This window comes from Diceros bicornis, chromosome 6 (assembly GCF_020826845.1).
Source record: "Diceros bicornis minor isolate mBicDic1 chromosome 6, mDicBic1.mat.cur, whole genome shotgun sequence".
Lineage (NCBI taxonomy): Eukaryota > Metazoa > Chordata > Mammalia > Perissodactyla > Rhinocerotidae > Diceros > Diceros bicornis.
Genome location: NC_080745.1, coordinates 63,450,824 through 63,466,882, shown reverse-complemented (window position 1 = coordinate 63,466,882; position 16,059 = coordinate 63,450,824). Strand labels below are relative to the sequence as shown.

Genomic DNA, 16,059 nt, shown 5'->3' with positions numbered 1-16,059 from the left:
ACGCACTTGACCGCTAAGCCACGGGGCCGGCCCCTCCCCATTTTTAAATATTGCTCAAAAAAAATTTTTTTAAGATTTGCATGCCAAATAAAACATTTCTGCAAACTACCAGTTTGAACCACATCTGAAAATCAGCAAGATTATTTAACTCTCTCTGACCTAGCACTTGGCCATGTACCACTTTCTCCAAACTCTTCTCCCTGCCCCCCAAAGGGATATCTTTCAGATCTCATTCTGTATAAGAGCAGTGAGAGACCCGGGGCAGTGTCCTCCCCAAATCTGCCTTCCCCACATCAAAGGGACCAAGCCCACAGTCTACAGCCAAGGTGGTAAAGGATCCGCCTCCCCCAGCAGGGCATTTCTCAGAGGCTTCCAGAGCCATCCCTGCCCTGGCACCCAGGACAGATGACTAGATCAGGGACAGGATGAGCAGAAGTTCATTGGCACCCTTTCATCCAGTGAGTTCTAGCTCAGAGCAAGTTTTGGCTTCTCATTTGGATATAAGCGAATTTTAAAAACCCAGACTTGGAATGCGAGAAGCCACTTGGCTCCAGGACCATCCAACTTCTGACCTGGTCAGTAGAGGGAGCTGGGGAAGGGCCACCCACCTCAATCGCATCTTTAAACTCCTCATCGGGCTCAGCCTCCTCGGCCTCCTCCACACTGCCCGGCGTGAGGTCCTGGGAAGAGAGACTCTATTTCACAAGGAGAGAGATGGCAGCCCTGCCCCCTGAGATAGAGGCCACCTGCCCTGAGCCAGCATCCAGGTTTCCCAAAACATCCATTCCTGCCCCAGAGGAAATGGCTCAACTGCAAGAAAGAAGTCACGGGAAAGAGAGTACTCTCTGACCGAGCAGGGACAGGGAGGTGGGGCCAAGACCACGAATGGACATACAGTGGCTGGACAGCACAGTGGTTGAGAGCACGGGCTCCAGAACCACAGGGCCCAGTCTGAGTCTTGGCCTTATCACCCTCAGGCAACCACTCTGTGCCTCAGCCTTCTCCTCTGCACATGAGAATAATCTCCTTCTCAGAAATAACCTACCCCTCATGGGGTTAATATCTATAGAGTACTTGGAACAGCAGAGCAAGCACTCAGTAAAGCACAGAGTAGCTATTAGGATTATAATTATTATTATTAAGCACTTCAGAGGAGATGAAGGCTGGGAAGAAGCAGGAACTCCGCCCAGGAGCTATATGGTATGAACAAGCTGGTAACAGGAAGACCCCGCAACCTGCCCGTAGCAAGCTCTGCCCTGATGGTGGGGGCGCTCACCTCTGTGGGTGTGGGTGTAGGTGTGCAGTCGGGCAGGGTGCCCTTCCCCCCAACATCAGGTGGTGGGGGGCTCTCGAAGGCACTCTCTTCCTGCTTGGGGTTCATCCGCCGCTGCAGAGATGCCCTGTACTCCGATACCACTACCCAGGGCAAGGAGAACGGGGTGGGAGGCAGAAACAGGACAGAATGAGTGGTGCTTTGGGGGTACTCACTTCTGCAGCTGGCTGGCCTCTTCCTCCAGCACCCCACTGTCTGCGCAGGAAAGATCGCCCTCCTAACTCTGAACAAGTCACCCAACCTAACCTCATAAACAAAACAGAGATACCACCACCTACCCCATAAGACTATTATAAAGAGATTAAATGTAGTTAAGTGCTCAATCAGTTAACGGCTTCTGTAATTAATTACTCAACCACAGGGAGGAAAACAAATATAGCCATCACTCAAACATATGTACAGGCCCAGGCTGCTGTGACTCAGGGCCTCTCCAGACTGCCTCACTGCTATAGACGCCAATGGTAGACCGGTACTCTGGGATCACACAGAGAAGTGGCAGCAACTCCAGGTGGCTGCATCCCGGGAGGCGGGTGGCAGCACTGGGAAAACAACCCTCCTTCATCTCCCAGAAGCCACTATATCCTGTAAGCAGTGATTCACTTGCCTTGGGCAAGGAGGGGGACCCCTACGGTAGCAGCCTTCTAACATCTCAGAGAGGCAGAACCCATAAGAGCCCTTGGAAGGATGACTCTAGGGTGGTGCTGCCCCCTTGTGGAAGGCACAGCACACGGATGATCAACTGTAAAGACAGATAACCCAGGGAGCCTAACCTAGCCCTCCAAGCCGGCCTGGGCCCCATCTGCAGCCCCGGCAGGCTCTCCAGGGCTTACCTCGCAAGAACTCCACATTCCCCAGAAAGAGTGTGCTGTTTAAAAGGGCAAGGACCCAGCACAGCGGCAGCAGATACAGCACGCAAATCGTGCCCAGAAGAGCCCCATAGAACCTGGACGGAGAGAGGAACCACAGGATCAGAAATTCACAAGATCAGAAGGAAACTGATTTGGAATATACCCATATAAGGGTCCAGGCGAGAAACAGCTCTGGGCACAGCTGAAACCAACCAGATCTACTAATCAAACAAGTGGAAAATAACGCAAGGAGGAAGGATTGACAACTACCAACAAGTCACTGGTTGCTAACAACTGACACTGGTGAGGCCGCGGTGGTGGCCGAGGCTGGGGCCTGGTCAGCCAGTCCAACATTCATCACTCCTCAGGCTCTAGACTCTGGAGTCAGGAATAAGACAGAATTGGATTTGAATCCCACTCTGCCACTTATTGCTGTGTGACGTTAGCCAAGTCCCTTGGTTCTCTGAGTGTTACCTCCTTCACATGTAAAATGAGAATTAACATAGCGCCCACCTCATAGGGTTACTATGAAGAGTGAGAAACACATGGAAAGTGTTGAGCACAGTGCCTGGCCTAGGGTGAAGGCTAAATAAATATTAGTTATCATTATTATTCACATATAAGGAGCTTCAAAAACATTCATTTCATTTGATCCAATAAGAAAAAAGTTTCAAAAGATTAAAGCTAAACCCATAAAAATGTTCACTACAGGGTTAATAATAAAAAGTAGAAATTAACTAAATGTATAATAGAACAGTTCCATAAATTATAGTATATTCACCGTCTATATTAATGTGGTATTACAAATAATTCCAAAAGCTATGCAGCAACAAAGAAAACCATTCATGATATAACGATAAGTGAAAAAAGAAAAAAAAAAGGAATATCACATACACTGTGAAGCGCTACATCTGTAGAGTATGTGCACGTGACAAACTCTACAAGGCAATCCAAACAGGAGATCAGCTGCTCTACAAGGGTGGGCGATTACACGGTGAGTTATTTTTCTATTATTAAAATATTTTTACCACACCTAAAATAAGGCATCTAAACAAAAGCAGAGCATTAAGCCTGCAAGCCTACGTGTTGGTATGCACACAAGAGCCTGGGAGGCTCTATTTCCCGAGCTAGGGGGGCAGGGGCCTTCTCAAGGCAGCTGGCTCCGCCTGGGGCTCAAGTGACAAATTCCTCCCGGGCAGTGGCAGTGGGAGCAGAGGGGCCACTCACTGTGAGGACACGGCTGGGTTCTCCCAGCGCAGCACTCGGTAGGCGGCTTCACAGGTGCAGCACAGGCGGCTCAGGAAGGCCTCCAGCTGGATCAAGCTGTGGACACAGGGGCCTTCTGTGAGCCACACACCTTGTCCCACCCATTCACACGGCCTGACATAGCTCTGGGGCAGTAGAGCCTAGCACTTCACAGGCACAGCTGGCTAGGGATGGCCAGTCTCTCTGAACCCACAGGAGAGGTAAGAGAGCTCAGAGAGCTCGGGAGAAAATTCACACATTTCAGTCCCCTTTTTGGAACCCCTGCTGAGGTGGAAACAGGACAAAAGTTCCTGCTCTGGTCTCTTCCTAGCTATTGATGTTGGGCCAGCTACTTAACTTTTCCAGGGCTGCAATTTCCTCCTCTATAAAATGAGGAGCAGGGTACCCACCTCACAGATACACTGGAACTGTGAGGATAAATGGCAGGAATGTGTCTCCTCCTAGGGTATAAGGCAGACTTACTTGGAGAGGTTTTTTTTAACAGATGCACGCCCAGAAGCAAAGAATACATGCTTCACCCAGATCCTGGTTTCTGAAGGGCTCAAAAAAATTCTAGAGCTAGGGCAGGGAAAGTGTAAGGTGAATCTGAACATCCCATGGTACCACCAAGTAAGGAAGCAACTCAAAAATGATGGAGACATATTGAAAGAACACAAGAGCCAGTTCAAAGAGCTCCTACTGGCCAAGTCTAGGACAATTTGAGATCAAAATAAATAGCAACAGTAATGGATTATAACCCATTGAATAAAATAAAAATCCTGAGTTCCTATTGATAATAAGCAAGAAGGAAAAGCTCTTTCTTACAGTAGAATGCCAGCTAATGATGACAATTAGAAAATCACCTTTGCAACCATCGTAGTAATAAACTGACGAAGGCAAGACCCATCAGCAGTCATTTTACAGCAGAGAAACCTCACCCAAGTAATCAAAGTTATTACCTCCCATAACGAGACAGACTTACATCATGTGCCTCCTGATGTGACACACTGACAACGACACAATGTCACTTGTCATATTCCTGCCAAAAACGCGCAACCTGAATCTAATCACAAGCAACCAAACAATCCCAAATTGGGGGAAATTCTACAAAAGACTAAGCTTGATCCATTTAAAAATGTCAAAGTCAGGAGAAACAAAGACTAAGGAACTGTTACAGGGAACTAAACAGACATAAAAACTAAATGTAATGTATGATTCTAGATTGAATCCTGGATCAGGGGAATTTATATAAAAGATTTTATTAATACAACTGGTAAAATCTGATTATGAACTATATATTAGATAACAGTACTAATGTTAATGTCATCGGTGTAAAATTTCCTAATTTTGATTACAGGACTGTGGATATGTAAGAGAATGTCCTCATTCTTAGGAAATACATGCTGAAGTATTTGATGTAAGTAGGCATGATGTTTGCAACTTACTTTCAAATGGTTCAGGAAGAAAAAAGAAGCCAGTGTGGCAAAATGTTAATAATTGTTCTATCTGGGTAAAGGGCACACAAGAGTTCTTTATATTATTCTTGCAACTCTTCTAAGTTTAAAGTCATTTCAAAGTAAAAAGGTTTTTTTAAAAACCACAGATACCCACTCCAGATAACTGACTCAGAATTTCTGGGGCAGGCCCAGGCCTCCGTTTCTTTATAACGTTTTTTTGAAGCTTCGCAGATACCTCTGCTGCCCAGAGAGGGATGAGAACCCTGCTGTATGTCAAGGGAGCCTGGTCTGGGGAGGGCTCAGTAAGTGCCAGCTGCCACTGAAGCCGTTATGGTTAATTTTATTCAACAGTCGTAAGGTGTGTCCTCAGAAGTACCAGCTCTATCATGTTTAAGAAGTTTCTCCATAGTGAAGTGACGATGACTAACATTTACTGAACACTTCCTGGGTACCAGACACTTGTTTAATCTTCACAACCACCTATGAGGTAAGCCTATTATTATCCCATTTAATAGATGAGGAACCTGAGGCACAGGGAGGCTGAGCAACTTGCCCAGTGTCACACAGAAAGTACATGGAAGAGCTGGGATTTGCACCCAGGCAGTGGCTTGTGCAAGCACATGCTTAGTCAAGACCCTAAACCCTCTCTCTAGTGGAAAGAACACAAGCTGTGAAATCAGCTAGATCTGGATTCTCACCCCCGCCTGGTCACCTTCTAGCTGTGTAAGCCTTTTCCGTCATCCATAAACGGAGGATAATAATAGTAGCTACCTCCCACAACTGTTAACAAGATGAAAGGAAATAACATCTGTGGTTTGCCTAATACAATGCCTGGCTTGCAGCAAGCACTCAGCGTGGTGGCTGCTGTCACTGTGACTGTCCCTCACCTCCCTGGCCCCTTCCATACTCACAAGGCCTTCACCTCAGCCACAGCCTCGGGGCGAGACAGGCGAACTCTCTGCAGGTCCTCCTGCCTCACGCTGTGGTACTTCCTCCGCATCAGCTCCGACTCGGGCAGCCTTGCCCGGCAAACCTCCTGAAGGTAGCCCAGAAGGGCGGGCACGGAAATCACGAGGGCACCCGCCGAGTACCACGCGCCTGTGGGAGCAACCACACTGTAGGTAAACAGGCAGCAGCAAGGACCAGGAGCCTCTGCCCACCCAGGTGTCCACATGCTCCCTCGCTCACCTCCTCCACAGCTCTGCCCAAGAGGGCTTTCCTGACGGCCCCGTATGAAGCAGTACATCCCCCCTTACTCTCTACCCCTTAACCCAGCTTTAGTTCTCCTCATACAACTTATCATCACATGACAGATCATAGGTATGGTGGTTGTCTCCTCCACGAATGTGGGTTCCTGAAGGCTGGGACTTTGTCCATTTGGTCATGGCTGTAGCCTCAGATCTATTTTTTTTAATACTAAAAAACCTCTGCTAGCACACAGTCAGTGGCTTGTGCCTGAAGTCTGGCCACTGGAAGCTCTTGACAACTGACATTCTGACCTTTGAGACACTGGGGCAAATTGGAAGCCTTTCCTTTGGCTTTTAGGATACCACAGACCACCGTGGACTGAGAAATGGTGAGGCTGAGAGAAAATCAAAGAAGGAACTTCTTCCATGAAAGACGGTACCCCTGAAGCAAGCTAAGAGAGCACTGGGCACAGAGTAAATGTTTATTCAGTGTCTGTCATATGAACCGATTTTCTTTGGAAATATATTTCGAAAAATCTAACAGCCTAGGAAGGATATCTGAGCTTCAATTAGGCAGAGTCCTACTAAGAAACAGAAGATGAGGTCTTATGTGAACTGGGTTTACTTTCAACCCACTGAACCCATATCTCCATAAGAAACAAAGAAGACACTTGAGAAATTTGAGTTTGCTAGAAGAACGAATATGAATATAGGACCAAACTCCTCAGAACATTCTGTCCCAGGTCCTTCACTCACCACTACCCCCCCACCAAGGGGTTCAGCATTCTGCAGCCATCTGCCAGTTCCAACCAGGGAAAGGGTTGGGTCACGGCATACTTTGTCATAAAAGGTCCCCAGGAAACATCCCTACCCTGGGCCCCTACAGCCACCCACCCACCTACCCACACGTCTACCTCAAAGGCTTCACACCACAGACCCCTCACGGCTGGTGACTGCCCAGCAGCCCTTTTTAGGCTTACTTGCTGAGCTAGAGAAAAATCAATAGACTGACAAAAATCCCTTATCAGCTCACCTTCCCGGTACCCTCACCCATGTCACGCCCCTAAATGACCCCGGAATCATCTTGGAAACCAAAACGGAAAAAGGTCAATGCATCAGCAATTGGTCAAGGAAACAATAATGGGGCCGGCCCCATGATGTAGCAGTTGGGTTCAGCACACTCCGCGTTGGCAGCCCAGGTTCGCGGGTTCGGATCCCAAGCGCAGACCTACACTACTGGTCAGCCATGCTATGGCAGCGACCCACGTACAAAATAGAAGACGACTGGCACAGACGTTGGCTCAGGGCGAATCTTCCTCAAGCAAAAACAGGAAGACTGGCAACAGATGTTAGCTCAGGCCCAATCTTCCTCAATAACAAAAAAAAAGGAAACGATAAAATAATAGCTATAATGCATTGGCTGCTTACTCTGTGTCAGGCACTGTGCTAAGAGTTAAACAGATTATCTCAGTCCTCGCAACTACCCTCTGAGGAAAGCACTGTTATCATCCTCCCTTTAGAGATGAGGAAAATTAGGCCTTAACGGGCAGGTTCTTTAACCTGGTCACATGAGCAGCCCAGCCAGGATTCCAGCCCACAGTGCATCTCTCTGGAGCCTGTGTTCTGATGCCAAGCAGACACACAGGGAGGCCAATTCCAGGGCAAGGCAAGCGGCCGCTTCTCGGAATTCCTCCCCACATTCATTCACAAAAACCCCGGGCCCCTGGAAGCAGTTCTTACCCTCATTCAAAGTGAGGAACAAGATGTTGAGGCCCAGGCAGGTCAGCAAGGAACACAAAGGCGTCTGCCACCTACAACACAGAGAGTCGTGGTCACTGAAGACAGCCGCTCCTCCAGCTGGGAAGGCGGGACGGGCTAGCTCAGGTGGGCCATCAAAAGCAGGAGCAGGAGGAGGGGGCCTGGACCTCAGAGTGTCAAGGAGAAATGAAAAGTCGGCCTCTCACTTGGATAGGTGACCGGGAAAGGAGTTACGGTCACATATCAAGCCCTGGGCTGAGAAAAGGTGTCCTCTCAAAACTAGAAAACCTGTAGAACTTTCTCCCAGAAGGGGGAGGAATTCATTATCTATTAAGAAATCCGTTAACATTGTTTAACCAGTGTTTGTAAGGTTTTAGTCTTTTTAAAGAGGTGAAGATGGCAAACATTATTCTTTAAAATCTTCCTTTATTCTTTTTTACAATTTCATAAGAACATTCACTGTGCAAGATTCAGCTAATATGGAAATTGAGAGAATAAAATGTGAAGGATTTCTTTGACCCCATTTGTGACTTTCTCTTATTTCTGTAATTTTGAGAGTTTGTTTTAAACATACATTAATTCAAAAGGAAAAAAATAATAAAGATTTTATTTTAAAACACATTAAAAAATGAAGACAAAACCAGGGTACAGCATTTTCAGCAAACACGCCCCAAGTGAACTGGAACAGATGGAAGCAAACCCAGACCCAGCACCCACCACCACCACCAAATGGCAATGCAGAAGCCCCCAAAGGGGGAAGAAAGAGGAGCAGAGACTCAAGTTGCTGAGGACAAGCAAACACTGCTGGCTTAGTCCCTGGTGAAAGACATTTAACAGGGAAAAAAGGAGCACAGATGTAATAATAAAGCCACTGAGACCTACAGTCTAAAGAGCAGTGTCAGTGCATAAGGTGAGGCATCAGAGGAGAGAGACAAATAGAAAAATAAACAGGTAAGCTGCTGGCAAGAAATGTATTCAGAACTCAAAACATATTTTCTTTTGCTCTAATTGGAGTATTTCATACTACTAAATGAGGTGAACTAATTTATGTGCTGCTTTTATTTCTTAATAAAAGTTATGAGTAAGGGAATGAAATGACCTCTCTCTGCCTTTCTCTTAAAATTCAATACACTCTAACTGTACCGCCCTAATTAGGCCTCCAAACCATCTAGTGGCAGCTACCAGGTTAAAAGCAAATTAAAAGTCAGGTCTGAGGCCAATCCTATTTCAGAATAAAAACATCACATAGCCATGAGGAGCCCCTCCCATTCTATCTGTCTTCCCTGACACTTTGGTCGTAGGGACCCACCTACTGGAGTAGCTGATCCAGAACAGAGGAGTCTTTTAAAAATCTACTGCAGCTCCAGGCTTCAGACCCAATAGCCAGACCTCAAGATTAGGTCCCTCTTCAAAGTCAAACCCTCTTTACTAAGAAAAGAACAATCAAACACACAAACTAATCTGACAGCCACTTCCACAGACCAGTGCTCCGTCTCCCAGGGCAGAGACCACAAGCTCCTGGGGGCTTTTTAGGCCCCATGCTCCTCCTCCATCCAGCTTTAATCAATCCCACCACATCCTCAGATTTCTAACTTCATGAAATGGAAAAACTCGAACACATTAGCGCCAAGAAGCACTAACAGCCCAGTGGCGGAAAAGGAGAAGGACAGGATATATTTAACATTTGTACTGCCACGAAAGGGCAACACACACACACACACACACACACACACACAGTAGAAAACACCAGAGGGTACAGCCCCATGCTCTGCAAAGCCCACCTCCTCCCCCAAGGAAGACCAAAGTTCTTTTCAGCGAGCTGGTCATGGTGGGATTATAAAACAAGCCCCTCCTCACACCATCTCCCTGTACCTTGCACCAAGAGTACAGTGATCTAATCGTAGAGAACACTGCCCTAGAATACTGACTAGCTCATCTTTAGGGATGACGTCATAAATTAAAGGGGTTCTGGGATGAACAAGAAAAATATAGGGCCTTGGTCAGAGTGTTAAAAATAAACCTCCCACTATTTCCAGACTGAGGTAAGAATGAATACTCAATAGCACCCTTAGAGGTTAACCCAATTCCACCCACCCTGCCTCCTACCTGTCTCTCAAGCATCTCAGAGGGTTGCAGGTCTTTATGAGAATCTGATGGAAACTAGAAACTTCTCCCTAGAAATACACTTGTTTGTGCACACACAATTTTACATGCAGTTGCAGGAGATTTATTGACCGCTAAAGCCCCACTCAGACTCCAGGTTAAGAACGTCTGCTCTGTAGGACAACCAGGTTTTATGTAACTCCCACTGAGATGCAGTATTAGGAACACACGACCTTTGCAAAAAAAAAAGTTTTAACTTGAATCTAATCCAACCTTTAAATCTAACTTCCAGTTTGCACCATGAGGAAGCAACCAGTCAAATCGACGTAGGGAATTTTCCAGGATAGTCAGCTGAGTCTCTTCAACACGTCAGTGTCATGAAAGAAGAGACCATTTTAGATGAAGACTTAAGGGACATCATAACCACACAGAATGCACAGTCCTGGATTGGAACCTGATTCGGCCAAAACAATCGTAAACGACATTCTTGAGACAACTGAGGAAATCTGAATATGAACTGGGTATAGGACGATATTGAGGAATTATTGTTAATTTTGTTAGGTATGACATTCCTTTGACTATGAAAAAAATATTATTTAGAGACAAACTGAAGTATTTAGGGAGTGGAATAGCATATATCTGTAATTTAAAGTACTTTAACAGAAGAAATAAAGTGAGCTGAAAAGAGAAAAAAGGAAATTATGAAGGATGAAAATAAAAGCAGAAGAGGAACAAAAAATTTTGAGATCTATAATCCTAAAGGTTCAGGGAAAATGGTACTTGCTTATTCATAGGTATTTGTATTTCTTTAACTTACGTTCAAACTTATATCCTAATCTTAATATTAATTAAGCTAATATTGGGAGAGAAGAAAAATAAAAGCCTGCTCTAGACACAGAATGCTCCATGTTCAAGGCTACCTAGCAGTCCTGAGGTATAAGCTTATTCAGCCACAAAAAAGAAACCCTGGTGAAAGCCCAGATGGTTCTCAGGGCCTACCTCTCCTGGGTTAGGCCTGAGACACAGGGTGAGCCTGGAATAAGCCCAGAGGCCCAATGGACCTCCCCGAACCGCTCCTCACGAGGGCAGAAAGGACAGTCCAGCCACTGCCTAAATGGCCAGCGCAACTACAGAGCAGGAGGGCAGAAGGCCCAGGGGGTCACAGCAACTCCACAAAGGCTGTACCTGAGCAAGTACCGGACACCGTCACCTGCGTCCTTCAGGGGTTCCAGGTAGCTCTCCAGTCTCTTGTAGGACAGAACCAAGTTGAAAAGATCAAACGCTGGGGACTTGGTAGGGGCAGGTGGAGACTCCAGGGAGGCCTCCGGCATCACGCTGGGGCTCACCTCCGGCCCACACCCGTCACGCTCTGATGTCTGCATCCTGTAACCATAATAATTCCTGACATTCCCATTGCACTTCCAATACCCAACACACTTCTACTTGCATTCATGTGGTGCCCATAATAAACCTGTGAGGCAGGCAGGCCTACCAGTGGAAGGCCCACTTCACAGAGGAGGAAACTGATCTTCAGCAAGGTGAAGAGAATTACCCAGATATAAAATCCTGCTCTTCTGACTCTCCATCTAATGTTCTTTTCCCCACAGACCCACCAAGAGTGTAAACCATAAAGCCCAAGCACAAATGGTTGCTGGGGCAAGGCAGCCTGGCATCTCAAGAGAAATAATGTCCTGAAATATTTTTCTCCCACTCTTTACCTGGTTAATTCCTACTCATCCTTCAGGTATTGACAAACATCACTCCCTTGCTCTGAGAAGTCTTTGCCAACACCCTCAGTCTGGACTGGGAGACTCTTCCCAATTCTCCCAAAGGATCATGTACTCACCCTAAAAGCATTCATCGCACCAAAGTAAAACTCCCTGCTTTCTTGCCAGTCTGCCCCTCTTAACCTTGAGTTCCACCAGGTCAAAGACCATGTCTACCATTCACCACTGTTTCTGCACACAATGGGCACATAACAAATGCTGACGAATGAGTGAAAGAACTGCCCATCCTCTAGAACCCCAATGCTTTCCTCTGCCCTGCCCCATCTTCTAACTGACCCAGCTCCCTTCTGCTCCCAACAACTTCCTGGACCATCCTTGCACATTACCCTCCCCTTATCCCCCCTTGAACCCCGGGACAGTCATCACCTTCCAAAACGCCCCATTCCCATCTCTCTTCTCTGATGAGGAGAGCCACTGGGACTCTCACCCTCTTTCCTAATTTCCAAGTCCTACCCAAACGCTAAGCAGAAAACAAGGGGGCGGAACCTTGGCGCACAGCAACAGAAACCAGTCCCAGGCAATGGGATGCGATCAAACCTGGGGCGGGGGGGGGGGGGGGGAGTGACAAAGGGGCCACCGAAATCCCCCCAGGTAGAGCTAGGACGAAAAGACCCAGGGAGAGGGCGAGATAGGAGCCCAGGAGGGTGTGAAGCAGGTCGGCGCCGGCACGGGCCCGGACCACGACGTCTGCAGCCCAAGGAGCCTGACGATGCCCTGCGGACCTGATCAGGGAAGGCCACGCCCGAGGCCAAAGGGCCAGCAGGTGGCGGCCCCCAGACGCCCAACTCCCCACAATCGGCGAAGACACGGGGGTAGAGAGGGGATGGCACCTCACCTACCCGGTCGTTGGGCTGTAGGGGGGAGGGGCGGGGACGGCCACGGGGCACTGTTAGAGCTACTGAGCCCCCGAGCGTTTCCTCAGGCCCGCCCCACCCCGACGACGCGTTTCTCCCCTGGTCGGCTCTGATGTCTCAGCTCCGAGAGGTTCCTCCACCTCCCGCGCCGCTACCGCTTCCGGGACGCGAATTGCTCTGCGGCGGCGTGCCCGTGACGTCATCGCGCCCGCCCCGCCTCCGGTCCCGCTCCGGGGTTTAGCTCCGCCCGCTCTAGCACAGGAGAGCGCCCTCGTCAGCACTGCGCCTGCGCGCCTTCCCCTCCCCGGCCCCGCCTGATTTAAAGCTGTCTCCGCGCGACAGCGATTCGCAAAATCCTGCGGGGACCTGGGAGCACGCCCTTGGGGACCCTGCACCTCGCTGTCCCTCCTCGCTCTGAAGGATTCCGGCAGAGAACAGTTGGGGAGAAGCTAAGCTGACGAATTGAGGTCTGCATCCTCTTCCCAACCCCCAACTTTGGCACTTACCTCCCCGACTCAGGACCGGGAGCCCAGGAGAGGCGGAAACCATATCCTATATGCCCGATGCCTAGCAGAGAATGCAATTCCGTTCAGTGTTTCCTAAGTAGCTACTGTGTACAGGGGCCTGTGCAAGCCTTTCCCAACTCACTCCACTTCTCACGATGTTGTCCAGTTAATCTCCCTTAAAGCGTGGATCCTATGGCTTGGCGTTAATTACACCAGCACTTATTTACTGAGAGCTTACAAGGCGCCAGGCACTGGACTAAGCTCTCCATAGGCATTATCTTATCTAGTTCTCCAACAGTCCTGTTAGGGTTATCGCCATTTTACAGACGAGGAATCTGAGACATGTTAAGGAACCTCATCAATGTCATTCGGCCGATATGCAACTGGGAGCTGGGATTTGATTCTCATGTGTCATCTGACCCCAGCACCTTCAACCATACCACCACCCACCTTAGCCTGCGTTTACTGGCCTCATCCCCTGCTAATCCACCCTTCAGGAGCCTCTTAACTTCAGAACCCCTTCATTGTTGCCTTCAAATGCCCCTTGCACTCAGGTCTCCTTGCATTGCTTGTACTGTGAACTTGGAGAGGAATGCCCTTCCCCCAGTCTTGGTTCGTCCAAATCCAACCTATTCATCTAAGCAGGAGTCAAATGTCTGTACCCCTTTCCTGATTGCCCCATCTAGAAGTAATCACTTTCCCTCCAAACAGCTAGAATGTAGACAGACCCACTAGGCTGTATTCAGAAATCCCCTACCTCTTAGAGGAATGGGCCTGGCTTGTGACCGGGCCAGGCCTCTCCACTGGACTCTGCCTCCCCTCCTTTAGGATGAGTCTAGGGGAAATATAGAAAGAAGAATTTTTTTTCTTCATATTTTAACTACTTGAAATTCTACCATCAGTAATTTACTCCAAAGGTAAATTTCAGTTTCTTTGCAATTCCTCCTCCTTGGGTCTGCCTGGACCACTCGCCTCTGGCTGGCTGTGGCGGTAGTATTATTGGTTCTCTCTTCTGGCAGCTATAGAATTGAAGGATATTATTCAAGAATTCCTAGACATTATTTGGGGGGACATTGGAGAATACAACAAGGCTCTAAAGACAGAAGGGGACAACAGTCAGGCCATCATCACTGAACGACGGCTTCCCCTGGTAATTAGAGACTGGTCAGCTGGACTCTGCTTTCTGGGGTCTGACTGATTTTTTATAATCAGATTCTCCTAGTTCCTTCTTCCCCTTCTCCAACATTCTAAGTCTCCATTCTTTGGCTCAAATCCTGGTGCCACTGATGTTTTCACCTGGATAGCAGATAGGTAGAAAAGACTAAGAAAATAAAATAGGAAAAGAGGATAATTGATACCTTAACTTGACACTTTTCAGAGGTTAGTCTTTGCATCTATAAGCAAGGGGGTGTGTATGACCCACATAATTGACTCATAAACTTCCCGTGGCCCTTGGGAAAATACTAGGGGGAAATGCTGGGTAGAAAAAGCTGGAAAAATGGGAGTGGGAAGAGGGAAGGGAATGTCTAATCAGTCTTCCTCCACCAGATGGCTCCCTTGCCCACTCTTACGTAGACCATGGGGTTTCAGGGGCATCGCTAAACTTCGAGTTTCTTTCTTTCTTTCTTTCTTTTTTTTTTTTTTGAGGAAGATTGGCCCTGCACTAACATCTGTTGCCAATCTTCCTTTTTTCTTTTTTCTCCCCAAAGCCCCAGTACATAGTTGTGTATCATAGTTGTAGAGTTGTAGCTCTTCTATGTGGGACGCTGTCTCAGCATGGCTTGATGAGCGGTGAGTAGGTCCATGCCCAGGATTTGAACCAGCGAACCCTGGGCCGCTGAAGTGGAATGCACAAACTTAACTGCTACGCCGCCAGGCTGGCCCCTAAACTTCAAGTTTCTGGCTGTGGTCTCTCATGCCACCATTTCCACAGTATACTAGATCTTCTCATGCTTCTAGCTGTATTAGTTATCTCTTGCTCCATAACAAATGATTTCAAAACTTAGTGGCTTAAAATCATAATAAATATATATTATCTCATGTTGGTTTTTGGCTTTTGGGTGGTTTGGGTCAGGAGATCGTGAGTGGCTTGGAGGGCAGTTTTGGCTCAGGACTTTCATGAGGTTGCAGTCAGACGTTGGCCAGGGCTGCTATCATGTGGGGGCTTGATGGGCTAGAGGACCGGTTTCCACCGTGGCTTCCTCAGGTGACCTGTTGGCAAGTTGATGCTGGCATTCTTTTTTTTTTTTTTTGCTGGGAAAGATTCACCCTGAGCTAACATCTGTTGCCAATCTTCCTCTCTCTTTTTTTTTCCCTCCCCAAAGCCCTGGTACATAGTTGTATATTCTAGTTGTGAGTTCTTCTAGTTCTTCTATGTGAGCCACTGCCATAGCATGGCTACTGACAGACAAGTCATGTGGTTCCACACCCAGGAACTGAACGTAGGCCGCTGAAGCAGCGCGTGCCTAACTTTAACTGCTAGGCCATCAGGGCTGGCTCGATGCTGGCATTCTTACGCTGACAAGCTGGCAGGAGGTTTCAGTTCCTCTTCACTTGAGACTCTCCAGAAGGCATCTTGAATGTCCTCATGACATGGCAGCTGACTGCCCTCAGAGTGAGAGATCCAAGAGTAAGCAAGGCAGGAAGCCAAGAGTTCTTCTATGGTATATCCTTAGAAGTCGCACACTGTCATTTTCACCATATCCTATTGGTTTTATAGGTCAGAACTATTCAATGTCCCAATGCACAATGGGTGGATTATACAAGAGCATGCTTACCAGCAGGTGCAAATAATTGATGCCATCTTGGAGGCCGTGTGGGAGGCTGGCGACTGTGTGCTGCTCCGTTGGCTTAGAATACCCTTCCCCTCCACTTGACCTCATCTCGCTCACCTTTTAACATCTAGCTTGAATGTCAGGTCCTTTGTGAAGCCTTCCCCAAATAATTCTTCATTTCCTCTTCTGTGTTTACATAGAACTCTG

The 16,059-nt window shown here is 47.8% G+C and overlaps 1 protein-coding gene across 9 annotated transcripts in view; it reads right to left on the bottom strand.

The window, feature by feature from the left end:
- ZFYVE27 (zinc finger FYVE-type containing 27) overlaps positions 1–12,736 on the bottom strand; it is a 66,047-nt gene extending 53,311 nt beyond the window's left edge. For 5 of the 9 annotated variants that reach the window (XM_058543691.1, XM_058543693.1, XM_058543698.1 and 2 more), the window contains exons 1-8: positions 12,558–12,736; positions 11,117–11,314; positions 7,811–7,881; positions 5,795–5,981; positions 3,409–3,504; positions 2,164–2,276; positions 1,277–1,416; positions 609–680 (exon numbers count right to left, since the gene is read on the bottom strand). In XM_058543691.1, the coding sequence (XP_058399674.1) occupies positions 609–680; positions 1,277–1,416; positions 2,164–2,276; positions 3,409–3,504; positions 5,795–5,981; positions 7,811–7,881; positions 11,117–11,313 (876 nt within the window). In that variant the 5' untranslated portion in view covers position 11,314; positions 12,558–12,736. Of the gene's footprint in view, positions 1–608; positions 681–1,276; positions 1,417–2,163; positions 2,277–3,408; positions 3,505–5,794; positions 5,982–7,810; positions 7,882–11,116; positions 11,315–12,553 lie in introns of all 9 variants that reach the window. The other 4 variants (XM_058543694.1, XM_058543699.1, XM_058543692.1 and 1 more) reach the window with 3 other exon arrangements.
- Between the last annotated feature and the right edge of the window lie 3,323 nt (positions 12,737–16,059).